We start from the raw sequence: 25,950 nt of genomic DNA, 5'->3' as shown, positions 1-25,950 counted from the left end.
AGTCAAATCATCTGTGTACATTTATAGTCTGTATTTTTAATTTGTTCAAAGCTGCAAACTATGAAATATACTATGTATGTCAGTCTTGCTAAATTAGTTGATTTATTTCAAATGAACACTGATTTCATGGAGATTTATTGGAGTCAATGATGCATGTTCTGTGTCCATGTTGAAAATAAATATATCATGGTCTGGTTTTCTCACCGTGTGTATGCAGCCATGTTTTACAACTGAGAACACAACAGATCAGTCACACATCTGGAGCGATGGTGTTTTTATTTCAACTCTGAGGTACATATTTACTGAGTTCACGCAAATGATACCAGGCTACATGTATGTTGTTCACACGTTAGCACGATACACGTAGAACACTTAAATCCACATGACAACAGACATGCACAAACAAGGCAGTGACGGGGCGTCTGCGCTGGCGGCAAACTGCACCGACCAACGATTGGCCTCAACACAAAGAACCACAAATGGGTGATATCACTGAATTGATGGGACCGAGGGGGGTGAGGAGAGGAACGAGGGAAGACAGAGGAAGAAGAGGAGGAGAGGGAGTATAGGGGAAGAGAAGAGGAGAGCTGAGGGGCTAATACCTAAAATATTAAGACAAATCGTAACACTGAGCACCATAATATACAATAAATAATATTTTCAGTATTGACAATAAATATCAATGATCTCATAAATAACATTATTATCCCTTTATCAATAACATATATCCTTAAATCTCAACATATACTTTCTCTCTCACACACACTCACACCTTTTTCTGACCATTCTCTCTTGCGTACATTTCTGTCCAGTGTTACGAGAGCAATACTGCAGGGGGACGGGGGACACGAGGTGGTTTTAAAGGTGATGCTTAGTTTGTTGGGGGTCACATGCAGACTCATATCTACAACTGTAAACTCCCTCAGTCACACCGTCCCTCGTTTAAACCTCTAGAATCATCTTTCCTTCTCCTTTCACGTCTTTCCTTACCCATAATTCTCCCTTCCTTTTCTTGAATTAACAACCCCCCTGTGCCGTTATCTTCTGTCTTTCTTCTCTTCCCCCTTTTCTCCCTCCCTCCTTACCCCCCCTCGTTAAATTTGTCTATTTCAGGTCCCCGGCGTCTCCCTGGATGGTCTTTTTGATGCGGAGCAGCATCGTGGTCAGCCACTGGTCCAGACGAGACACTGAGTCGAACTCCTTGACGGCCTCCGTGAACGCCTCGCTGTTCTGCTCCTCGTGGGCTTCTAGGAGTTTCTGATGCAACGAAATGTAAAGATTAATATTTTTTACCAGCAGAGGAGAGAGAGGTTTCTTCTCAGGAGAGGCAGATGACCTCGATAAGGTCCAAGACGCATTTGACAAAGAAAAACATTGATTTTTTTTTTTTGTGATTGAAGTTTTTTTTTTATCTTCCCTGGTTATATTGAAGTGGAACTTTGAACTGAGCTTGATGGTATTTACAGAGTGGGAGAAAAGAAATGAAGAGAACCAGAAAAATAAGACGGAGCAGCTCAGTGAAGTTAAATTTCATAACGATCCATCCAATAGATTTTAAGAAACGTTTTTTTCAGCCTGGACCACAGTGACAGACTCAACATGACCACAGACTCGTGATGACAGCAGATAGAAAACATCAGGTACCTTTAACAGTTTGAGCTCTCTGGAGTCGGAGAAAGCTGGAAACATCTCCTCGTATTTCTCGATGGCCAACTGAAACACACAAGTGCACACGTACTCGTTCAGTTAGAAACACTAAGGTCAGGATGCATTAGAGTGTGTGTGTGTGTGTGTGTGTTACCTTGGCGTTCAGTTCGTCCACTATGAAGTGACACAGCGAGGCCTTGAAGAAATACTCTTTAGCGTTGTACTTCAACAAAGGATTGTCCATGGTGCTCATGGCAACCTGAATCACACACACAAGCATTACAGTACTGTGTGTGAATATAAGTATAAATACAATATCTGAATATTAAATGAGTAATATTAACTGAAGCTGTTACCTGTTCATAGATTTCGATAGCTTTCTGGTACTGCTCCAGCTGAGCGCTGTAGTGTCCGACCTTCAGGAGACATTTGTTGGCTGAGCTGAAACAAACACAGAAACACACGAGTGAAGGTCCGACGTGTTCGTTTCCGTCAACACCTCAGAGTAAAAACATTTATTTCTTCAAGGCTGAGGTTTCGTAGGAAGCCTTCACACTGCGCTGGTTTTCATTTACCTGTTGGATTCTTCTCCCTTGTAGTAATCTGCTGCCTGCTCATAGTGAGCAATGCCCTGAAAACACAAACACACCAGAACGTAACGCACAGAATAAAACTGTAGAAGATGTTTCAAACATCTGATTCATGTTCAATTCATCCAAGAAAAAAAAAGAATACATGTCAGAATAAGAATGAATTTAAAAAAAGGGAATCATTTTGTGCTTCACTTTACCTTTTCGATATCAACCAGCTCAGATTCATAAACCTCCGCGATAGTGATGTGATGTTTGGCTGCAATAGTGAAACGACCCTGTAAAACGCACACACACACACACACACACACACACACACAGGGGATAAGGTGAGAATGGCAGAGTCAAAGGTCAAAGGTCGGAGGCAGCAGCTCGGCGGTGGAGCCGGAACTCACCATGTCGGTGTAGATGTCGATGGCCTGGTTTAAACAGTTGATGGCCTCTGGAAACAGAAGATAAGATGTTTTTTAACGTCTGTTACGAGGAAACCGAAATTAAAAACCACCTGAGCTGAAGCCGTCTGAGTTCACTGAGCCAAATTAAAAGTCCTCACTCTCGGCTTCCTCCCAGGAGGGGCAGGAGATCCAATGAAACATAACCCACAATATCAATTTTCCTCCAGCAAATCCGAGACACAGTTTAATCCTGAAAGAAACACCTCCTCTGGGTCCCGACTGAGAAGCTTCTCCTTTCACCTCGTCACCAGAAAACATGGACGGAGCGTTTGAGAGCGAACGTTTGTCAGTAATTAGTCGATAATCAATCATCTGATGGATCAACGTGTCCGAATATATGACGAGGCAGGAATCACCACAGCTGACTGACAGCTAAAGATCTCATGGACAGATTAGCAGATTAGCGTGAATCAATTTTAATTTGTCAGTTTCCAGATTCTCTCACGTCGTTTATTCTGAGTCCAGTGGTGAGAAGTGACTTCGTACTGTTTACTCAGATACTTGTACTTTAACTCGAGTACTTCTACTTTATGCTGTGTAATGTCGCATCACATTCACGTGCGTGTCTGTGGGACAGCAGTGCTCACTCACCCTGTGGGTCGGCCTTCTTGTAGGCGTTGCCTGCGTCGACGAAGCTGGTGGCAGAGTCCAGTTTGTTCTGGAGCTGCATGTGGAGCCGGGCGGCCTGACAGAACGCATTCCCTGCAGCTACACACACACACACACACACACACACACGCTTTAACAAATGCAAATATAATCCACATTCTGTCTCTAGCGGTTCTGAATCTACCTTTTGACCAAACCAAAATCCTGTTTCCTTAATTTTCTCTCAGACAAAAGTCGTGACTGTTTTTTTTTTTTCAACACTCACATCTGGAAACATGATCACAGATCGAGATGCTCGGTGTGAGCTATTATTGGCACAGCTGGATCACAGCTGCTTCCCGTGTGTGTCGCTTCATTTTTAAATTCACTGTGCCTGTGTTTTTTTTAAAGCTCTTGCTGCTGAACATGGTCATAAAATATTCTCTGTGAGCTGGTGAATCATTTATGTTCTGATAAGTGTGTGTGTGTGTGTGTGTGTGTGTGTGTCACCTACCACTCCAGTTCTTTGCCATCTTAAACATGTTGGCTGCTCTGGCGTACATTTCACAAGCATCCTCCACCTTATGGTTCCCCCTGTTACACAAACAAACATTTTTTATTATTTCTTTTTCTTTTTATCAAATTTTGAACATGTGACGTCTTTTTAAAAAGCAGAAAACTTGTCTTTTGACAATGTTTCTAAGCTTTTACTTTAATGTTGTGAACTCTCACAGTTTTCATTTCTGTATCAAAACTGACTTGTGTTAATTTGTGCATCTGCTTTTGATCGAGCTTATATTCAGATTCAAGGTCATGTGACTGCAGCTTGAACTAGTTCACAAAGTATTTGTATAATTGTATTTATATCTCCAGGTTCCATGTGTTGAAGTTTATTGTTCTAATCTATGTCCAAACAAGGATAATTTACAGATTCTACAATAAAAATAAAAATATGTGGATCAACAACCCACTGAGCCACTAAATGACCCTGAATGAATTTAGTTCATCTCTTAACTTGAGGCTGAGGCTCATTAAATAAACATGGTGCCGCCCGTGGGGTGAAAACAGATGTGAGCCATTCTGGGTTTGAGGACACAGATTATAGTTAAAAGTGTGTGTGTGTATAATCTATAACACAGAAGTTCGTACGAGGAGGATTCCAAAATGTGGAAAAAGACTGAACATGGAGGCAGAGAAGAAGATTTGACATCTGATAATATTTCATAAAACCTAAAGCATTAGTCAGCATTACTCAAGTATCAATAAGGTAAAAAAAACAAACTACACTGTCATGTAATTTTACTTCCAGTCTGTGAGCTTGTTTTATATATATATATATATATATATATAACACTAATCTTTCTTCATACATGATTGAAATGATTATCAAAATAATAATTTTGATAATTGAGGAATCAATTATTGATTATAATGATAAAACGACATATTGATTCTTCCTTTGATATATTTTTATATATAAATATATAGTTTTTAAGATGCTGCACAGTTTTACTTTAACTTCATTAATAAATATATAAATATAAAAAAATAAATCCTAATTTGTTTGCATGATTCCATTTTACTTGTAAACATCACCCTCCCACACACGCACACTCACACACGCTCACACAGACACGCACACTCACCCTCCCCCACACACACACACACGCACACACGCAAACACACACGCACACACACGCAGCCCCCGCATCATCATCACTGTTTCCTTCGCACCGTCTCTAACTGCGCTGCGCTGCCCGCCTCCCCTCAGCCCTGGCGCGGCCTCACGCTGCAGCTCAGCCCGCACACATCCCGCATCACCACGTTTACATCTGTGTTGCGTGACAGGCCTCGACACGCAGGCCACATTATCATTACTCTTCCTTATCGGCCACAGGCTCAACGACAATCCTGAGAATAATCTTCAGAAGGACATGATGTCACAGCACATACACAACACAGATGATGTGAATATTAAAAATATTAAATTCTACTGATGCAACACTGGAACCCTGCAGCTCATCGCTGGATGCTGCAGACGCATGATGGGGATTTTTGTATTTTAGCGTTGAGTCGGTGCAGAAGAGCAGAAGCAGAGTGGCGGGCCCTGCAGGAATCCCTCCCCCACCAGAGAGAGGCAGAGGCGGGTAAACACAGACACGGACAGCATCCTTTACCCGAACATTCCTCCCAGGAACGATCCGGACGCCTTGACTTTCTTGTCGGCTTCAGCCATCAGCTGCATGGCCTCCTTCTCTTTGCCGGAGTTGTCCATGACGAGCCGGGGTCTGCCGCTGGAGGAGGTCCGGGAGAAAACAGGCCGAGGATCCGCAGTGGAGAGAGGAGGAGAGAAGAGGAGGAGGAGGAAGAGGAGGAGGATGATGATGATGATGATGTCTGGTGCTGATGCTGAGAGGCTGCGGCTCTTCTTCTGCAGAGAGAGAGAGAGAGAGAGAGAGAGGAAGCTCATCTGCAGCTCGATGCCTCCGTGTGCTGGACAGGAGAGGGAAGTGCAAGTAAAATAAAAAATAAATCAAGATTAAAGGGAGAAAAACGTAAATTCACTCTGTCTCCTCACCACTGTGATGCAGGGGTGGGTGTTTATTTAGCAAAATCTAGTCAACAGGATTAAACCTGTTTGTTATATTTGCACGTTGATTGATTGAATTGTAATAAAAAGAAATGTAAGGTTCAATATGTTGATCTAATGTTTAAAGCCAATGTTGGAATATGTCGAATTTATAGAGCCTAAATTCACCCACAAAGTTTAACAAATATAATGAATTCTCAGAACATTTAATTATATTATTGAGTTTTTTTATTTATTTATCATAGCAGAGATGGAAATTTGAGAAGGATGAATTCTGGTTTTCATGATTTAAACTGTTTGAGTTCATGTCTTTAATCTGTTCGTGGTGATTGTTTCTTCAGATATAAGATAAACTGCCAGTTTGTTTGTTTGTCACTGAACAGATTTCCATTAAAGTCAGTGAATGGACCACAAGAAGAACCTCGTGCACATCTGGACAAAGAGGAGCATCGAGGAGTTTGTCTTCTTTCTTTAACAATGTGTGATCTGGTTTCTTTATTCATCTCTTGGGGATTCATGGATTTTTCAGTTATTTCTGTGTCTGTGCAATTTGGTCGAAATCTAAATAAAAATCTGAAATCCACGAAGCAGATTTTGCGTAATCCTGCAAACAAACAAACAAACAAATAATTTTCATGGAAATCAGATTCAGATATTAGTTGTGTGTGGAGATCCTGACACCCTTCAGGCAGAAAGTTGTTCCACTGTGTGTTTCATTGTAATGAGAGAAGCTGACAGCTGGAGAGGCCTCCTCCACACTCCTGCCTGACAGATACAGCTCATTGTCTCTGTGTGAATACCCACATCATCCAAACACGCAGAAAAGACTCTCAGAGAGCAAACACGAGCGCTGTGGGTTCCTCACGATGCGGCTGACAACAGTAATTACACGTTAGACTCAAACTCCCAGACTCCTCCTCACTCTCCTTCGCCTCGCATCTTCCCACACCGAGCTCTTTACACTCGGATCTCACAGGGACATAAACCGATAACGTCTAATTCTTAGGTCAAATATTTTAATAGTCGTTCAGTCTTTAAGTAGCATTCAGCAAAACCAAGAAACAGTTGAACAATTTGTGGAGAAATCCAAGACAACAAAAGCATGCTCAGTTTAATCCCTGAAGCTGGGCTGCGTTCAGCAAGACGTTCTGCAGGAGAACCACACGAGCGTCTTCTAAGCAGATCATTTAGAGAATAATGAGGTACTTTAAAGTTAACATTGAGAGTTTGCTGTGGTGTAAGCTAATATTTTTCACATGAGGTCAAGTCCCGATAAATAAGGTTCTCTGAAAAAAGGTTGTTGAACGCAGCTCGAGCTTCAGGTGTTTAAGTATCAGAGGAAAAACAAAAACAAGGGAAAAGCTTCCAACAAGTAATTTTCTGGAAGATCACTGTGCAAAGAGTGACGAGCTCCGTTCATTTTACAGTTTCTTACAAAAAAGTCGACTCATTTCGTTCTGAGACAGTTTTTATAAATGATGCTGTTGTTGCTTAGTGATCATCAATATAACAATAAATAAACAAACATCCATCAGAGAGATTATTATGTGCAGAAACACCTTTCACATCAAAATGAAGAAATCATGCAGAGGCTGCAGAAACTTTGGCTCCTTCACATCGAACGAGTGTGAGAACCAAGAGTCCGAGGGAACGTTTGGGATGTGGCTGCTACTGGTTTCAGAAGAAATAACAAATTAATTAATTAACTAAAATACTGATTCATGAAATCGATGCAAATCCTCAAATTTTCTCGAAACATATTGGAAGTCTGATGATGCATAAATCGATAAAAGTCTAATGTTAACTGGCATGCTGTGATAAATATATATTTATATATATATATATATGATTTCAATAACTTAACAGAATCTGCCATTGAGATATATTTTCTCCTCAAATCTCCTCAATAAATAAACAACTAAATAAAACAAAGTGCATAATCAAACTAGTGAGAATACATTTGACCAGACATCTTGAGAAATGAATTTTGTAAAATCTTTCAAATCTGGTAAAGAACAGACGGATACTTCATCACATTAAACTCGTTCTGATTTTTTTTTTCCTCCTTCCAACGTTCTCGCATAAATATTGTGAACATGACTCGTTGTGTGGATGTGACCAATGAATAATCAAACTAAAGGTAGAGTGCAAAATAAATTAAAATAGAGAAAGAAAATGATACAGGGCTCGATAATGTCTTCTTGAAATATCACATGACATTAGACATATCGAAGAAGCGTGAAAACAAGAGAATAAAATAAAACAAATATAAAAACCACTGACGGGACAGTGAAGGTGTGAAATGGAGAGAGAGAGAGAGAGAGAGAGAGAGAGAGAGTGAGGGGGAAGACAGGGGAGCCAGAACAGAAGGTGATGGAGTTTACGTCCCCACTCTGAATATATACATGTATACATATACATGTAGATATATTCAGAGTAACCTCTCACTCCATTAACAGTATGAAGTATCCGTATTATTTTACGTGCAACAATATTTGAAATGTTCCCTCATCTTCTCAGATTTGAAAGAGAGAGATGAGACGGATGAACGAGCAGCGCCCGCTCCTCCCTCATTGCCGCTGCCCTTGAGCAACAACGCCGCCTTTGCTGGGTTTCTACGATTGTAGACCCAGTCGCCATGGTGACCACGTCTTATTAGTGACTAAGAAGATAAAACGTGTAGTTTGGATATTTAACATGTTTCTATACGGATACAAAATAAAATGAGCGAGACAGGAAGGATGTACGCTCACTGATAGATAGATAGATAGATAGATAGATAGATAGATAGATAGATAGATAGATAGATAGATAGATAGACTGATAGATAGATAGATAGATAGATAGATAGACTCATAGATAGATAGATAGATAGATAGATAGATAGATAGATAGACAGACAGATAGATAGATAGATAGATAGATAGAGTGATAGATAGAGTAATAGATAGATAGATAGATAGATAGATAGTGATAGATAGATAGATAGATAGATAGATAGATAGATAGATAGATAGATAGATAGATAGATAGATAGACTGATAGATAGATAGATAGATAGATAGATAGATAGATAGATAGATAGATAGATAGATAGACTGATAGATAGATAGATAGACTGATAGATAGATAGATAGATAGATAGATAGATAGATAGATAGACAGATAGATAGATAGATAGATAGAGTGATAGATAGATAGATAGAGTGATAGATAGATAGATAGACTGATAGATAGAGTAATAGATAGATAGATAGATAGATAGATAGATAGAGTGATAGATAGATAGATAGAGTGATAAATAGATAGATAGATAGACTGATAGACAGATAGATAGATAGACTGATAGAAAGAGTGATAGATAGATAAATAGATAGATAGATAGATAGATAGATAGATAGATAGATAGATAGATAGATAGATAGATAGATAGATAGATAGATAGATAGATAGATAGACTGATAGATAGATAGATAGAGTGATAAATAGATAGATAGATAGACTGATAGACAGATAGATAGATAGACTGATAGAAAGAGTGATAGATAGATAAATAGATAGATAGATAGATAGATAGATAGATAGATAGATAGATAGATAGATAGATAGATAGATAGATAGATAGATAGATAGATAGATAGATAGATAGATAGATAGATAGATATGGTTGTCATGCAGTACAAATTGGATTTCAGTTGCAGACTAAATGGATTCTGATTAAAAGCTGATTAAAACAAAGTGCATGCGAGGATGGAAATAAAAAACGTTAAAGCATTCTTCCATTAAAAGAAAAGTAACAGTCTTTCTCATCTGGATTTCTCCTCTTTTGTTTCCTCCCTCGCTCCCTGCTCTCATCCCTTCGTCATGTGTCCTCCTCTTCAGTCCTCCTCTGACAGAGCTTCGTGAGGGGTCGACGGTCGGGACTTGCTGTGACCTCTGACCTCCGTCTTCCTGTCCTGCAGGAAGTCTCGAATCTCTCCCGGCAAACACTGGAACTTCTCCTGGAACTCCGCCTCCACGTTGCCCTGCAGCTGGAGAGGGACGAGAGGACGATGTGAATGCATGAAGAAGAAAAAGAGACGCCCCAGAGGGACAATATTCAGAGCAGGAGCTGGATCAGGGCTAGAAACAAACGGACTTCAGAAGCAGGGAATGATGGGAAGTCAGACACAGGACTTACCTTTGGTTTGAGGTCTTGAATCTCCTGCAGGAGCTCGTTGTGTTGCTCCACCAGCTGATCGTGACGCTTCGTCTGAGTCTCCTCCAGCTGGAGACGCAAGTCAAAGAGTCTCATGAGGAACAGAAAACTATCAGGGCCGAGCGGATTTTACTTTTTGAGAATAAAGTCGAAATGTCAAGAATAAATGTTTGAAGCATATTTGTTCTTCGCATTTCAACTTTATTCATCAAAATATCTCTCTCCTCCTCTGTGGTTTTCAGTGTATAGAATAAAAGCCCATAAAGAATTTGTTTCATCCAGATCTATCACCCTCCACTCACCCGTTTAATGTTCTGGACGACTTCGTTGACGTAGGACTTATTGATCTCGATCTTCTCCCTGAGAAAACACACAGAGGAGTTGAGCTCCGTTAAGATTTGAGTCTGATTAAACCAGCTGCGTGAATTTGTGAAGTAGACGTCAGGAGTCGAGGGTGCGGTGGATAAATATCTGTGTGTTTGTGGATCGTACTCCTCGGCCAGATGTTTCTCTTTGGTCTTCGCTTGGTTGATCTTCTCCGTTCTCCTTCGATCCATCTGTCGCTTCAGCTCTTTTTTCTCCCTGGAGCAGCAGGAGAAAGGTTACAGCTCACGACCCCGGTATCGAGTTTTCCCTCATTTTAGTTTTTCTTACTTGTCACAGATGTCTTTGAGTTTCCTCATCTGGGCGTTGTGACTCTCCTCGGCCAAACTGCTGAGTCGCTCCGTCAGCTGGAGGAAACACAAACAGTCAAAATACTAAACTTTGTGTTGTAAAAACAAAAGAGTGCTGGGATTTGACTGTAATCAAAATGTATGATAGTAATTGTAGTTATTTGTTGGTGGGAGGTTTAACGAAGACGTTACCGTTTTGATATGTTCTCTCTGCAGATATTTCTGACTGTAGTACTGTTCCTGCCTCAGAGCCAGAAGCTGCTGCTGCTGCTCGTCCCTCAGCTGCTGCAGACGCTCGTCTTTCTCGCCGTCCGAACGTGAACCCCTGATAAAAACAGAAACAGGAAAATTACAGATTTTTCTCCTGAATTTAAATCACGATGACAATTCGATGTTTCCTGTGAGTTTGAAAGTGAAATAACGAAGTACCGGCTCTTGCTGCACTGTCTGGCTGTTTTCTTGTACTTGTTGTTGAACTCTCGCAGCAGCTCGGACGTCTTCTTCTGGTGTCTCCTCACCAACTCCTTCAGCTCCTTAAACTGACGTCTCTGCTCCTTCTGATAAACTTTGGACTGCTGCAGACTGTCGACCGTGCACACTGGGACGTCTGTTCCCACAAGTGTGCAGACAGAATATTAAGAGACAGTATTATCAGAAGTACTTCAAACTCTGGCGTCTTTCACTCGAGTTTTTTTGTCACTTCTGTCACCGAGAGGTTTATGAATGTCATTTATTTTTTACATTATTAATATAAGTTTTAGGCAAATACCAGTGAAAAGTTACTTAAATCTCCTGCAAAACTTTGATGTGTAATTATATAACTGGTTGAAACTTACAATTCATCCATAAAAGTCACATACTGCACATTTTCTCATATTATAAATACTTTGACTCTTATTTTCATAGATTTTAATATAACGTGTTGTTTTGTTCACGTACTTTTCACCTTCTTCTCGTACTTTCACGACTCGTTTCTAAATTGGTTTCATCTTTCCCCCAATTTTTCTACAGAACATGTTTGTTTTGTTTTCACTGAAGCAAATTGATGATTTTAAAACATAATTTCAAACGTGACGGTATTCAATATCGGTTAGAGCAGGAAGTACTGATCAACTTCACGTGAGTAAATTAATAAAGTCTTCACGTGAGTAAATTAATAAAGTATCATGGTCATTGCTGACCTATTAAAACACTGGAAACCAGGTCTTCACTCTTGGCTGCTGGTTTTGCTGCATCTGAAATACAGAGAGGAAAGAAAACATCAAAAGTCAAAAACTTTCAGACTTAACTTCTGAGAACTATCTGGCAAAACGTCCGACAGTGAAAGTGGAAGTGTTTGTTCGAACAGGTGGATGCTACCCGAAGTAGCTGCTTGCTGATTTGCTGCGGAAGCTTTGGGCGTCATGGCGACGGGGGTGTGTCCGGCAGGACCAGAGGCGGGGCTGAGTCCGTTCTCCAGCGGAGCTGATTTCACGTCGTTTTTACGCTCGGTGCAGGTGTCAGCTTCGTCCTGATGAACGAGACCGACCGTGAATTAAAGTCACGTGTTCACAAAGACAGAAACTGAAGAAACTGCAGAAGCAGGAGTGACCTCGGTCTGCGTGTCCTCGTCCCCGTCCTCCAGCGTCAGAGCCGCCAGCTGTTTGGACCTCTGCTCCAGGAGGTTGACGTATCGGATGGGGTTGGACAGAGCCTCGATCACATCTGGAGAAGAAATATGAAGAAACACATGAACACAACATTCCTCCCACATCCAGAGATGGCGACAAAATGTCCGACATTCGTACCCGCAAATGTGTCCGGGACGTAGTCTTTGACCACGATGTAGACGAACACAGCCGGCAGAATCAGAGACTGATTCTTCTCGTTCCTCAAGCCGATGTAACGATACCCTACAGGAAACATGAAGCAACACACAGTCGGATGTGACCTTTGTTTGAATTATTCAGGGTGAAAATAAATCTGTCAGGAAAATTACAAGAGAGGAGGACGCAGATCTCTCAAGCACGTCACGTAATTGCAAGATTCTCAAGGAGAAATTACCAGTTATTTCATTCAAAGTGGTGAATGACATTTTTTTGAAAGCGGCAGCGTGTCTGTGCGAGCTGTTTGAAATGGGTTTTTCACACGGGTGGGCGACCGGATGAGTCTCCCAGGGGGGTGAGCGGAGAATAAAGTGAGGGATCCATCGGTGGATTTACAGTCGACGCAGGAAAAGAAACATGCACATATTCATCTTTCAAGTTAAAGTTATGAGGAACGTTTTTATGAAACCTCGTAGAAATTCAAACTACTGGAATAAACACACTGACTAGATCTTCATCAACAATCGTCTCATACATTTAAATTCACAAGATCAGGATTTTTATTTGGATCTGCATAAAATTTCAAACGCTTATAAATTAATGATTCAGTGGGAAATAAATGAAAATGTTGCAAAACATCCTTTTTTCACATTGTGAAGAAAAGTGAACATCTTCTGCACTTTTCTACGAGTTGCTATCTTTGCATTTATTTTTTGAAAGGTGATTTATTATTATCATTATTATCACATGTGAAAAACTGGCCACCTCACAGACAGACGGATCAGGATCAGATAAACTAAGGTACCTGGTCTGATGGCCGACACTGGAATAATCCGATGACCGATAAACTTTCCTCCTTCCTCAAAAGCAGCGATTCTCAGAGAGGCCAGAGTGGGAAGAATCACCTGTGACAGAGGCGAGGTCACAATGTTAAAGGACACATTCGTGTTTTGACTTGTTTGCTCCCTCTCGTCTCTCCGTCTCACCTTCTTGAAGACGATGGGCTCTTCGTCCCACACCGGGTTGATGGCGTTATTGTTCTGGGAGGTTTTGGTTTTCAGCGCCTTCCTCCTGGTGTCTGCGGGAAGTCCGAACATCTCCACCTCCACGTACACACCCACCCGCCGCTCAGTCAGGAACTGGCCTGAAATCACCTGCAGGACAAGAAAGAGACAGAGTGGAAGAGGACGAAAGAGGATCACCTCATCTCGTATCCACACGCAGGACTCTGCTGCGGTTGTACCTTCACAGAGAGCGTGTTGGCCACGATGCCGTCCACCGTGTTTTCTGTGAAGGGGTCGAAGTGTTTGTCCGGCCGTCTCATGAACTCGGGCTTCAGTCTGTAGCCGCTGCGACCGTTGTACTCAAACATGAAGAGGTTCAGCTGCGTCGACAAATCTGGAAGAGAAAGCTCGAGATATTTCAAAAAAAAAATCATGATTTTCCTGTTTTAAAATTTAGAACCAGATCTCTGTTAAATTAATGTTCCAGGACGTTTGAACTGTTTTGTGTTATAAGCCCTTAAATACACATTTCCGCAGCGTGTTACCGATGGTTTGGTAGTTGAGCGCCACCAGTTGACATCCAGCGTTCCAGAAGAGCTGCGGCATAAAGTTTGACGAGTCGACTCTGGTTCCTTTGGGGTAAATACGACTGAGCTGGGATTTATTATATCTGGTTAATAAAAAGTTCAGGACAACTGGTCAGAGTTAGTTCAAACATTTCCGGTCGCTCGTTGTTCGAACACGTGCTTCTTCATGTACAGATGTTTTCAACCCTAGAGGGTTTCATCAAAGATGAAGACGCTGTTACGTGAATTAAAATTCATATCGGAAGTTGCTTGGTGACTGAGATTTCCTTTTATTTTATTTTTTTTAAGGTTTGGACAGAAGAAAACATCAAAAGACAGAAAAGAACAGAAAGTATGGAGGCAGTTGCCATGGTACGTTTTAGTAGCTGTGGTAACCGTTGCCAAGGATACTCCACAAACTCCACTGGTGACTTTGTGAGATGCTCCAAAGCTTTGGTCTCCACAAAAGACGACATGTGGTAACAGCGGGCTGCCTCTGCACACACACACACACACACACACATTTCAGATCAATTATTTCTGTTACATGATTCCTGCTCCTACTCGAGACATTAATTTCTCCCTTTCAGATAATTTCCTCATAATCAAACTCTCCGCTCCTCCTGCCACAACACGTTCAAACATTCTCATCTTAAGAACAAAGCTTCATTATCATTATTTCATTATTATCCTGAAGATGAAACATTGGACATGGCGATGACGGATCTTGCCGCTCTGTGACGTGAGCGCTACGACGAGAACCTGTTTGCAGGGAAAAGACAGTGTGTGTGTGTGTGTGTGTGTGTGTGTGTCAGGGTGTCAGAGTGTCGGGTTCTGATCCGCTTCACTTACTCTTGGATGCTTCGAAGGAGTTGAACTTGGTCGGCTGGACATAGTTTACCAGAGTTGACATTTCCTCCGTGGCCACTGCCTCGCGCTCTGCTGAGCCCTGAAATAGACGACGGCAGGAGTGAAGTTTGAGAGCACAGATTCCTCCGTCGTCTAACGGAGTCAGGGAGGCTTCGTCTCCAGATCGTGTGAACAGGGCGAGTGTTTGGAATCACAGCAGAGTCGACACACAGACGTTTTTTAATCGTCTCGGGCCTGAAATCCAACATGTTGAAGCCGAGAGTTTTCAGCACAAACATGAAATAGTAAAACAGATGAGTGCGCAGCAAGGTCCCAGTAAAGCCTCTGTAACATTTGTGATTTCTTTCTGTGATGAATGTTCGAGATCTGTTTATGTTTTTTATTTTTGTGCGTTGACACATTTTCATTAAATGGTTGAGGTTTTATTGCCCCCCCCCCCCCCCCCCCCCACATTCAGCTGACTGTGTTCATATTGTACAGATGAACTTAATAAAAACCCAGCGACTGAAGCTGAAGTCATGATGATCGTTAAAGACAAGAAAAACAAGATCAACAGTTCACATTAATAAACAACAACAACAACGACAACACTGCAGAGATAACAGCCAAAAGAAAACACAGCAGTAACATTCAGGGTGAAGAACCAGACTGACGATGGCATGAAGAAAAAAAACGATGAAAAGAAACTTCAGAAACAAATGGCGACGGCGGTGAGAGTGCGTTCACAACCCTCGGCTCCGAGTGACGTCACCACTGACCTTTTTACCATCATCATCTTCGTCATCATCGTCTTCCTCACTCTCAGCCTCCATCTCTGTTAAAATTAAAGTCAAACACGTCTTCATCCCGCTCGTCTCTTCATCACCTCATCTGATTCCCCCGCAAAATGTCAAAGACCAGAAAAAAAAAAAAAACACTCGGAGAAGAGTCAATGAGCCTCATTCACCAATATCTCATATAATGGAAGAATAGAAATATGCACTGAAACCTGTCTGAGCCACAAACCGACAATCACATATCATGCATTAGATATTAAATCCTATCGTACAACTGTAGAAATGAGGAAAACACATGAACTGATTATCTTTTCTGCTCAAGAACGTTTGGTAAAACACTTTAGTAAATTAAAATGCAACTAAACACTTCACATATATTTTCTTATTTACGTTTACTTTCAAGAAATGTGCTCTACTGTCAATCAGCGAAAGTTAAACGGTGGACTATCATGCACGATATCTGAGCAACACCAGACCGACTCAAATTTGTGCAGCGGTTGTTATGTAGCGAACAGAATCCTGTGGTTTTGTAAATAAGCCGCTGCTTTAACTCTCTGCAGGTGATTATTCAGCCCACTCAGGAATCCACAGTCTGTGTGTGTGTGTGTGTGTGTGTGCACGTCAGAGCAGCTGATCTTTGTGTTTGAGGCCAGACTCTCAGTCCCAGACCTGTTTTCCAGGATTTGCACGTCAGGCATGTCAATAAGGATCTCTAATTTCCCCCTGCACTGCTGTGTAATTGCTGTTCTTAGCTGCCAACCTCTTCTGGGATGTGCCGCTCATTACTGACACGTCCCTGATGAGGTGCAGACGACTGCAGAGCAAAATCCAGCGTGAACGGACCTGACACTGTGGCTGAGGTCAGGATGCACACACACACACACACACATTCAAACTTGATAAACCAGAGGAGACGGAAATCAGAAGACGAGAAGTGATGCTCCGACTAAATTATTTATTTAACCTCCCAGGTACGTAACAGGAAACGACAGCTGGACGGTAAAAGAAGTTTATGGGAGCGTCAACATTCTCGTCTTCCGAAATTATATTTGAATTTTTTGAATTCATTAAATATAAACAGTAATTTTTGTGACTCGACTCATTTGAAATATGTTAATATGACTTTTAAGGAGATTTCTGAAAACATAATTTTCCTCAAACTGTCCGTTGCTGCAGCTGCTCTTTTCTTCTGCACTGGTTTTGTAAAGACTTCCTGTGTCTCTATAATCCACATGTGGACGGTACCGTGTGGAGACACTTTGAAAAACTCGTTCCTTCTGTAATTGGAGGCTGAACATTCTTCTGCATTAATATTTTGCAGCCATACGGAGCCTCGTCTGAGTCAGACAGAATTATTTACCGTCTGTTCTGTGTTTTGGTACAAAGAGCGCCCGAGTGTCACAGCTGAACACATCTCACATGGATTTCTAGGCTGGAAAAAAAAAAAAGGAAGAAGAAGTCCTCTTTGTCTTTGTGTCTTACCTCCCGTGTTGTTGCTAGGAGACACAGGCTCGACGCTCTGATTGGCAGGTTGGTCCGTCAGTCTCTTGGTGTCCGTGTTGTTGGGGGGTTTGTGCGATTTCTTGTTTTTGATGAGAATTTTTCCCATGAGCTCCTGAGGACTGGGCAGAGGGACGCCAGACTCCAGCTACACACACACACACACACACGCACGCACACACACAATGGACATGGCAGCACAATAGTTTTATTCGACTAGTTACACGCAGGTTGCCATGTTGACATGTTTAATATATACATATTTATTCATTTTTTGTGCGTGTGTGTGTGTGTGTTCTCACAGGGTATTTGTCCAGAGGGTCAATCAACAGCGCGTCTCCGAAAATGGACCGACAATATTCCGCCATTTTGGCCTGCTGCTTCAAACTGACAGACGGACAAACATCTTCTATTGGATCCGTTCACACTGATGAATAAAGAGATAACTGACGACAGAGATGCTCACGAGTCAACGTGGTTTTCAAAGGAGAGGATGACGGGAAACGGCGAAGTCTTGAAGGCGCACTCCGCGATGGCTTCGATGACCTCCTGGAGAACCGGACACAAAAACAACCGAGACCAGTAAATAACAGGATGATGAAGGTGAAGGTCCAATCAGAACTCGGTATGAAAACGGTCTGTGTTCACCTTGAAAGGGATTTCTGACGTCATGGTGAACCCGTGTGTGATGACAGGCTCCTCCTCAGCCGTCCGTCCTTTCCACACGTCCAACTCCACACAGCGGCATCCGGCCAGGAGAACCTGCCTGTACATCTCCACAGAGGAGCTGCCGGCCAGCTGGCCCGCTGACACGTGGAGACACAATCATGAAATGTACACAGAGCAACAGCTTGTCTGCTCCGACTGTATTTGTTTCATGTACACAACACAACGTTTCAGTTCTTCTTCAGTGTTTCCGACAGATGTTGGATCAGTTTGTTCACTGAAAGTAAAGCATCCGTTTCTGGCCGTGAGCTAGAGAAGGAGTTGTGTTAATGTGGTGTGTGTGTGTGTGTGTGTGTGTGTGTGTGTGTGTGTCTACCTGTCAGGTACGTGTTGTGTGAGGAGTTGATGAAGTAGTGCGACAGGGGGAAGCTCATGTCTTCAGACTGATCCAGTTTTTCTGGTGGAATGACTCCATTGTCATCACAGGACAGATAGCTGGAGAACGCCTGCAGAGAAATCACACCTGTGCAACACAGACACACAAAACATCCGTCAGAGATAAAAGAAGGAAACATATCAGGGCGCGGAGGCAGCGAAACAGTTTAGAGTTTAAATCTGACAGTTCAAACGTGTCATAAGTTGATTCCTTAACATCCCTTAGGACTTAAAATACAATTATTAACATCTTTTATTGTAAACTTGTGGGTACAAGAGTATCAACCAACAGACAATACAACCTGATGACACGTTTACTCCTGTGGGAACATGTTGGAAAACTAGCATTAGCATTATTGTGTGTTGTGTGTGTGTGTTGCGTGTTTTGTGCGTGTGCACCTTGTTTGAGCTGAGCCTGGTCTTGTTGGTACCGCTCCATCACAGTGTGCGTCTGTGCCGGACGGAGCGGCGGGTAGAGGATCTCGTTCAGCCTCGGGTCTCTCTGCTTGTTGTTGATAAACTCTGTCATCTGATCGACTGACAAACTCCCATCATCCCCTCCTCTGCAGAACAGAGCAGGAGTCAGGGTCAGAGGGAGGAAAGATCTTTACCAGTGAAGGACGGCAACACGACAACCGCTTCACATCAAACACTTCAAATTAAAGCATCACTTCGTAACTCTAACTGAGCTACAGCGCCCCCTGCAGCCGCACGTGGTGATTCATTCTGCTGCGATCATACGCTTGATATTACCCATGATCCCCTGCTTCCTGAACCAGAGGAGACCTTTCATTTCCTCTAGTGACGCGTGAAGCCAGAGCAAGATAACACGTCAATACAAGTAAAAGTTAGTCGCACGTAACTGTTAAATTAAGTTCTATACGTTTTTTTTTGTGGGAGTGTGATCCAGTGTGATCGGGAAAGAAAGTGAACCATCAACTTATTTTAAAGCTGCAATTTTAACTTTCAAGGCTGAAGAGTTGCAAAGCGTAGCTTGAAGTCAAATAACATAAAACTGCTGTTTTCCAAATTAAAATAAAAATCAATTTATTTAATTACCACAGCTTTTCAAATTAAAGCTGAAACAATGAATCATGCAGTTGACAGTCAATTCATCAAAATCACAAAAACAACCGTAGTTTTTTAAAAATGTTTTTGAGACAGAAATGATTAAAGAGAATACGACAAATTAGAGTCAGAACGTGTGAAAGCAATTTGTCTCTTTCGTCCGACTTATTAATTAAAAATAAAGCATTAATTAATCAACAAAACATAATAGAGTCAAGACTTTGATTAACACTTTAACACACAAACAGCTTCTCTCTTTAATCGTCTGCTGGGAACAAGTGGGACACGCGATGAATCGCTCTTCATCATTCTTCATCATTCTTCTGATATCAAAGAAACTTGGCCTGAAGCAAACAACAACACACTTAAGAATAAAACTAACTGAGCGGAGCGGCTTCTTCAACAGTAACAAGTCTCCGAGTTCATGAGACGTTCAGTGAAGCTGTGAACCAGGTGAAGGACTTTTTAAAACACTCACTGCAGTTTGAAGATGTTGCCGAGTTCAGGACGAGGACACAAACTGTCCAGAAAACTCCTGTAGACCTCGTGTGTGAAGTCCTCCAGTTTGATACTGTCTCCCTGTCAAATACACATAAAGACATATATAAATAAATATATATATATAGATGAAGACATTTGCCTTTTAAAGGACGAAGAAGCAAATTTCCAGTTTATTCACAATTTTGCCTCTAGAGGGATTAAATCTTGAAAAACACAATTATGAAGATGAGTTTGAAGAGTTTGTTTTGTGTGTTTGTACGTGATTTCATGTGTGCACGAATAAAAATAAAAATAAAATGGTTAACAACTGAAACCGACAGTGTCAGAGACGTCCTCTGAACTTCCAGCATCTCCTCTTTTATCCTCCTCCTACTTGCTGTAAAAAAAAAAAAAAAAAGTTATAAAACAAAAAAAAATCTTCTCTCTTCAAATAAAACTTTCTTTGCTCACAGGAATATTCGATGTAAGATTCAGTCTTTGCATTTTCCCGCTTTCAACTGGTTGCTTCAAAAATTGATGACCCAGATATCTGAGCTGGTTTCACCCCTCCGTGCACTGTGACTCATTCCGAACAAAAACAAAACTACAGCAGATAAAAGCCTGAACGGCAAATTAAGGAGATAAGAAGGATAAAGTTGAAAAAGACTGCGTGTGTCAAATATGAGGAAAGGTTTTCAAATACTCTTCTGTGTGTGTACTATTACTGCCGCTACTGATAAAACAAAGTTTACCCGTCCGTAGGGCAGCCTGCAGTTCTCCAAGGCATTCTCCACTTTCTTCCTTTCTGATGAAAACAGTCGAACGATGCTGCAACAGACGACGACATCACAACCGTCATCAGCTCGTCCTGAACCACAAACCTACGTTCTCATGCCTCCGGTGCAGGGACGGCGTGGACGGAGGAAATCTGTTTTCACGTCGTCCATGTGAACACGATATCTCAAGAAGCCCTCAAAGGAAAATTCTTCAAAATTTGGTACAAACGTTCACTTGGACTCAAAGATGAGCTGATTAGAATTCTGTGGTAGAAGGTCAAAGGTCGAGGTCGTGGTGACCTCATGGTCTTGTTTACATCTGGCACAACCATGCACTTGGATTCAAGAAGGAACTCATTAGAATTTAAAGGTCAAAGGTCACAGTGGCTTCACAAAACTAAAATTTATATCTCAGGTCTGAATCAGGGGATTTGTTCAACATCTGACTGGTTGTCACTCAAAGATGAACCGCTTCGCTTTCAGAGGTCAAAGGTCACAACGACCTCATAAGAGTCTGGGAAATAAGTGTATGCAGACTGAAACTGTTCTGGTCGGTGGAGGCGCACAGCCACAGGGCGGTAATTCTAGTGACCTCTTAAAACACCTCCCCCTGTCAATGAACCCCTCACCCTGACCTTTGACCTTGCAACCGTCAGCTCATCGCTCCATCCTGAGACCTCTGCCTTCCCTGCTCACACACATCCACTGACCTTGATTCAGCTCCTGGTTTCCCTCTAAAATACAGCTTTCCATCATAACTGACTCATCCGTCTCATGCTCCGGCAGTGGTTGATTACCAGGTCAGTGCTGAATTAAGCACCTTCGCGAATCCTGTCCCTGTTTTTGCTTTCCCAAGTGCACATGGAATTAAGTTTATTTTAGGAAGCGAGGGACAGGAAAGAGTAAAGTTTAAGTTTGTGCGCGTCTCTGCAGATTTCATTGGGCTATTTTCTCACATCCTCTGCCGTCTACTGTAACACGTGCCTCAAAGTTAACTTTCAGACAGAACCGCCGATTGAAAACGAGGAAGGAAGAAATCAGTTACTTACCTCTTGATGGGAATTCTCCCCTCTGCGTTGGGCTGGAGCGTTAACCTGACGTACCTGTAACACAGAGTGAAAAACAATGAGACCAATCTGGCAACAAATCTTTGTTTCCACGATCAAACTCTAAAGAGCTCAAGCGACACAAGTGTGTGTGTGTGTGTGTGTGTGTGTGTGTGTGTGTGTGTACTCACGCTTTCAGCAGACTGCGGTCTCTATTAAGATTGTGGCTTAGCAGATTGGAAGACAGACAAAACAGCTCCTCACACCACACCTGCCAAAATAAGATCATCATCATCATCATCATCATCATCATCATCATCTTCATCCGTCCCTGACATCACCAGGGTTCAGCACCTTGGCCTCGTCCTCCTGTGAAGCGATGAAGTTGAGCTGGTTGACGTTTACGAGGTCTGAAGCTGTAACCACGGTAACCATGCGGTTCTCCAGACGGCCGACCAGGTTTCCCACGTCCAGCAGCTCCCGCAGCTTGGCCTCCTATTGGACGACACAGAAAGAGAGCTGACGCCCGCGGAGAGGAGAGGCGGACGAGACGAGGGGAGAGAAAAATAACATGTCCCACAGACAATCAAAGTTTCCATCCTGTGTGAACAGGTTGTATTTCTAACATGCAACGTGAGGAGGGGCATATTCATCCAGGCAGAAACATATATCTAAATCAAAAAAAGAAATCAACTTGTTTAATCTACAATAACATGAAACATATGAACATCTCAAGCAATTAGCTAAAAAAAACAAAAAAAGCCAAATCCACAATTAAAGACTAACACCTGCTAGAGGAGATAATACAAGACAAACTAATGCAACAGTGAAAACCAAACGTTAGCTGTTGTGCATACGAGGAGCCGCCATCAGTGAGAGGTCACGAGGTCACGGGGGAGGAACTGGAGAATAGATTAGCGTCTCTAAGGGGAGTGTTACTGCTGGACGGAGATATCACACTACACACCGGGCGAGGACAGAACAGAGGGGACCGTACCTTGGGTGTCTTGGTGCTTCGACCCGTTCTGACATCTTTTACGAGGGTGAGGTCCAGCAGCTCTGTGTCCTAAAGGAAACACGTGCAACACACACACACACACACACACACACACACACACACACACACACACACACACACACACACACACACACACACACACACACACACACAGTCAGCTGTTATCTAAACACTCCATCCGGTTTCCAGCTACGGATTTAAGGCCACCTGCAGAGGAAGATGGGAAGTGAGCTGGTGTGTTTGTGACAATCATTGATCACATGTCGTCTTTGCTGCACACGTCCCCCGTTCGAAGTAGTTCCTGCAGACTTTCATCAGGTACACACGTTTACGCACAATCACACATCCGGGTCATGTTTTATCAGAATACTAGAAGAGCGTTTGCGAGTAAATTGTGCAGTTACATCCTCATATAAAACAATAAGTAAGAAAATGTTTTAATTACATCATGACACATTTTCAAAGTTACACGAGATAAAACAAAGAAAGAAATTTGAAAAGTAAGACTTTAAATAAATGATAAATGAAACTAATGATGATGGCTCTGGTAAATTTTTACCAATATGTCAATAGCTGATTAAATGAAATTCAAATTGGAATTTGGCCTCCAGAGGAATTTCAGGGAGATTGAACCAAAATAAGAACCTCCCCTCTTCAGGTTTCAGTCAAGAGAAAGATTTCATTTTTATTTTTTTATTTTTACAAGTTTGTTCCTCATCATCTGTCCATTAAACAAAACAGCAGATCTAAATGTGGAGGTGACTCAGATCAGTGTCGGAGTGTGTGTCCACCTTGGTCTGGTCCGTCCAGTAGAGATAGAATCCATGTGGATCCACGTACAGAGTCACTGGAGTAACCGTGGACAGATCCTGAGGAGACACAGGTGGAACCGGTAAAAAACCACAAAGCACAACAATCACGACAGCAGCTTTCACGTGTCAGTATCTTGTCCACCACTGTGCTTGGTGGTTTCATTATTTCCGCGAGGGGTCCCACTTTGTTGCATGTGTTTGAAAATGTCGTGGATTCTGTTGTCTGAGCTGTTTCCCTCTGACGAGTGTGACCCATGATGCACTGCAGGGTCCACACAGGAACACGGCATATATGCGTTTACTCATATCTGAATCTCCTCTGATGCGTAAACCTGCTGTACTCGGACTGGCTCGTACTCGTTGTCTTCACTCTGTTATCCTGGGAAATACAATATCGACAAATGGTTTCCCTGTAATGTTACTTGACCTTATTAATAATGTAAAACATGTTTTGTTGTATGTAGTTTCTGCATATTTTTGGGGGGATAACACTTTCTTGAAATGCTCTGGGCTCAGACATGCATTCAGTAATCAACCGCAAATGTGCTCAACGTTAACGTCTTTCTAATCCTGACTCCCTGAGGTTCGACCAGAAGAATCATGCAAAAATACCAGCGCTCCATTTTTTTTTGTCACAATTAAACATGCGACAATGATCTAACGTGTAAAATTAGCGGAACGAATCACGAGCGAAGCAACTCGTCGAGGCGCCGTCACAACAACTGACAGCAACCGACATCCATGGAATAAAGGCACGGTTAACGCAATCCCTGGTTGTCACTTGTTGGCATGGCAACCAACCAATTCTATATTTCATAAAGCTCAGCTCTAATGTGGACGTTCAAATATCCAAACACACAAAGTAGCTTGAACAGTATGTAAGATTCATGACACACACACACACACACACACACACACACACACACACAGAGCCGAAGAAACATCTGCTCTTTTTGCACACATCAGATCTGTTTAGGTGGTGGTAACCATGCCAGTTACCATGGCAACCGGACAGCATGTTTCTCATTGTCAGGGCTCCGTACTTTGGCATACCAACACACACACATGCAGCCTGTGCATGTACACACACACACACACACACACACACAGACACACAACTCGGCAAAAACCTACAATTATGCTTTGGATGAGACACATGTTCGGAGGAGATGTGCATGTGTGTCTTTGGTACACGTTTGATAAACACACACACACACACACACACACACACACACACACAATGCATTTGGATTCTGCACCAACAGGTGGCAATATGGAAACTGACCACGATGGCGTTTCACGTGCACGCACTCACACATACACATGCATCGCCTGTGAGCTCGCTGTCATGCTGGCGTCTAATCCACAGGTACTTCGCTGCCAGAGCTCAATCAACAGATGAATAGTAAACACGTCTGACAACATGGCAACACTCCTCCTCTTCCTCCTCTTCGTCTCTCGCTGCAATTCAATTTAACTGGACTCCACTCAAATACACACGACGATGAGAATTTCACTCTGTTGCCAGAATTTATGTATGGATCGCAAAAAAAGACGAAAATCAGTGACAGATGAAATAAAAATAATAGAAGATGTTTGGCTTCTGCTCACTGGAGGAAAAATCATCGTCCTTACCTCGTCCCATTTAATGAAGTTGCTTCCGTTCCTCAGTGTGTGAGAGACAGACGGAGTCTGGAGCTTCAATGCATGGACCCCTGGCTGAGCGCTCGCCATGGCTTCACACACACACACGCACACAGACACACACAGACACACACTCTCACATGCACAACCTGGAGATGCTCAGACACTTGGATGCTCCAACTCAGTCATGTCCAGCTCCAAACTCCAGCAGAAGTCAGGCAGTGATGCTCGGCTGCAGCAGCATCGTCCTCCCCCTCCTCTGTTCACTCTTTCTCTAATGTCAGTCCTTCTTCTTCTCTCTCCTCTTTCTCTCTGCTATGTCTCCCTCCTCTTTCTTATCCCTCACTCTTCCCTTCTTCCTCCCTCCCTCTGCTCATCTCCCCCTCGCTCCTCAGTTGGTTCTGCATCTCACAGAGAGACAGACTGAAACAGATGCCTTCGTGGGAGACAGGATGCATGTGCGTGTGTGTGTGTGTGTGTGTGTGTGTGTGTGTGTGTGTGTGTGTGTGTGTGCACTGCCTCTACAAATTGACTCATCGGCGACATGCGCACAATGGCAGCTTCCCACAGATGGGGGAGGGATAAGAGAGAAAAGAGCGATGGGGAGAAGACAGACAGAGAGAAAGAAGAGAGTGGGAGAGATGGAGAGAAATGAGAAGTGAAGAAGAGGACAGAGGGAAAAGGAGAGAGAGAGAGAGAGAGAGAGAGAAAAAGAGTGAGTGGGAGGGAAAGGGAAAGAGTG

The 25,950-nt window shown here is 42.5% G+C and overlaps 2 protein-coding genes across 3 annotated transcripts; both read right to left on the bottom strand.

The window, feature by feature from the left end:
* Positions 1 to 257: 257 nt before the first annotated feature.
* On the bottom strand, positions 258 to 5,709 carry napba (N-ethylmaleimide-sensitive factor attachment protein, beta a). 2 transcript variants are annotated; one of them, XM_020088099.2, is made up of 10 exons: positions 5,458 to 5,709; positions 3,795 to 3,874; positions 3,284 to 3,400; positions 2,633 to 2,679; positions 2,438 to 2,515; positions 2,223 to 2,278; positions 2,004 to 2,088; positions 1,802 to 1,906; positions 1,645 to 1,713; positions 258 to 1,257 (listed from the first exon to the last, which is right to left on the bottom strand). In XM_020088099.2, exons 1-10 carry the CDS (start codon positions 5,553 to 5,555, stop codon positions 1,105 to 1,107), a joined length of 888 nt encoding a protein of 295 aa, XP_019943658.1. In that variant the 5' UTR covers positions 5,556 to 5,709; the 3' UTR covers positions 258 to 1,104. The 2 variants fall into 2 exon arrangements, with proteins under 2 accessions (XP_019943658.1, XP_019943666.1); XM_020088107.2 differs by lacking the exons at positions 2,633 to 2,679; positions 3,795 to 3,874; positions 5,458 to 5,709 and having other exon boundaries at positions 958 to 1,257; positions 3,284 to 3,391.
* A 3,907-nt stretch (positions 5,710 to 9,616) lies between these two features.
* Positions 9,617 to 25,445, bottom strand: plcb1 (phospholipase C beta 1). Its single transcript, XM_069538332.1, has 32 exons — positions 25,200 to 25,445; positions 23,544 to 23,621; positions 22,732 to 22,800; positions 22,089 to 22,229; positions 21,926 to 22,005; positions 21,738 to 21,791; positions 20,665 to 20,740; positions 19,911 to 20,011; positions 18,764 to 18,927; positions 18,306 to 18,452; positions 17,912 to 18,069; positions 17,730 to 17,812; positions 17,566 to 17,650; positions 17,246 to 17,411; positions 15,746 to 15,801; positions 14,970 to 15,066; positions 14,529 to 14,613; positions 14,097 to 14,221; positions 13,791 to 13,945; positions 13,534 to 13,701; positions 13,353 to 13,452; positions 12,530 to 12,634; positions 12,334 to 12,446; positions 12,102 to 12,252; positions 11,924 to 11,977; positions 11,172 to 11,349; positions 10,935 to 11,067; positions 10,723 to 10,799; positions 10,561 to 10,650; positions 10,371 to 10,428; positions 10,051 to 10,137; positions 9,617 to 9,901 (listed from the first exon to the last, which is right to left on the bottom strand). Exons 1-32 carry the CDS (start codon positions 25,296 to 25,298, stop codon positions 9,749 to 9,751), a joined length of 3,486 nt encoding a protein of 1,161 aa, XP_069394433.1. The 5' UTR covers positions 25,299 to 25,445; the 3' UTR covers positions 9,617 to 9,748.
* Between the last annotated feature and the right edge of the window lie 505 nt (positions 25,446 to 25,950).

This window comes from Paralichthys olivaceus, chromosome 14 (assembly GCF_024713975.1).
Source record: "Paralichthys olivaceus isolate ysfri-2021 chromosome 14, ASM2471397v2, whole genome shotgun sequence".
Classification (NCBI taxonomy): Eukaryota; Metazoa; Chordata; class Actinopteri; order Pleuronectiformes; family Paralichthyidae; genus Paralichthys; species Paralichthys olivaceus.
This window is presented reverse-complemented; position numbering and strand designations above follow the sequence as displayed.

Coding starts and splice junctions, on each gene's coding strand:
- napba (XM_020088099.2), bottom strand. CDS start 5,555: ATGGACAACTCCGGCAAAGAGAAGGAGGCCATGCAGCTGATGGCTGAA. Junction 2,279..2,437: donor AGCTGGTTGATATCGAAAAG/GTAAAGTGAAGC, acceptor TTGTGTTTTCAG/GGCATTGCTCACTATGAGCA. Junction 1,258..1,644: donor GAGAGCTCAAACTGTTAAAG/GTACCTGATGTT, acceptor TCGTTGCATCAG/AAACTCCTAGAAGCCCACGA.
- plcb1 (XM_069538332.1), bottom strand. CDS start 25,298: ATGGCGAGCGCTCAGCCAGGGGTCCATGCATTGAAGCTCCAGACTCCG. Junction 21,792..21,925: donor GACCGCAGTCTGCTGAAAGC/GTGAGTACACAC, acceptor TCTGTGTTACAG/GTACGTCAGGTTAACGCTCC. Junction 11,068..11,171: donor AGACAGTGCAGCAAGAGCCG/GTACTTCGTTAT, acceptor TGTTTTTATCAG/GGGTTCACGTTCGGACGGCG.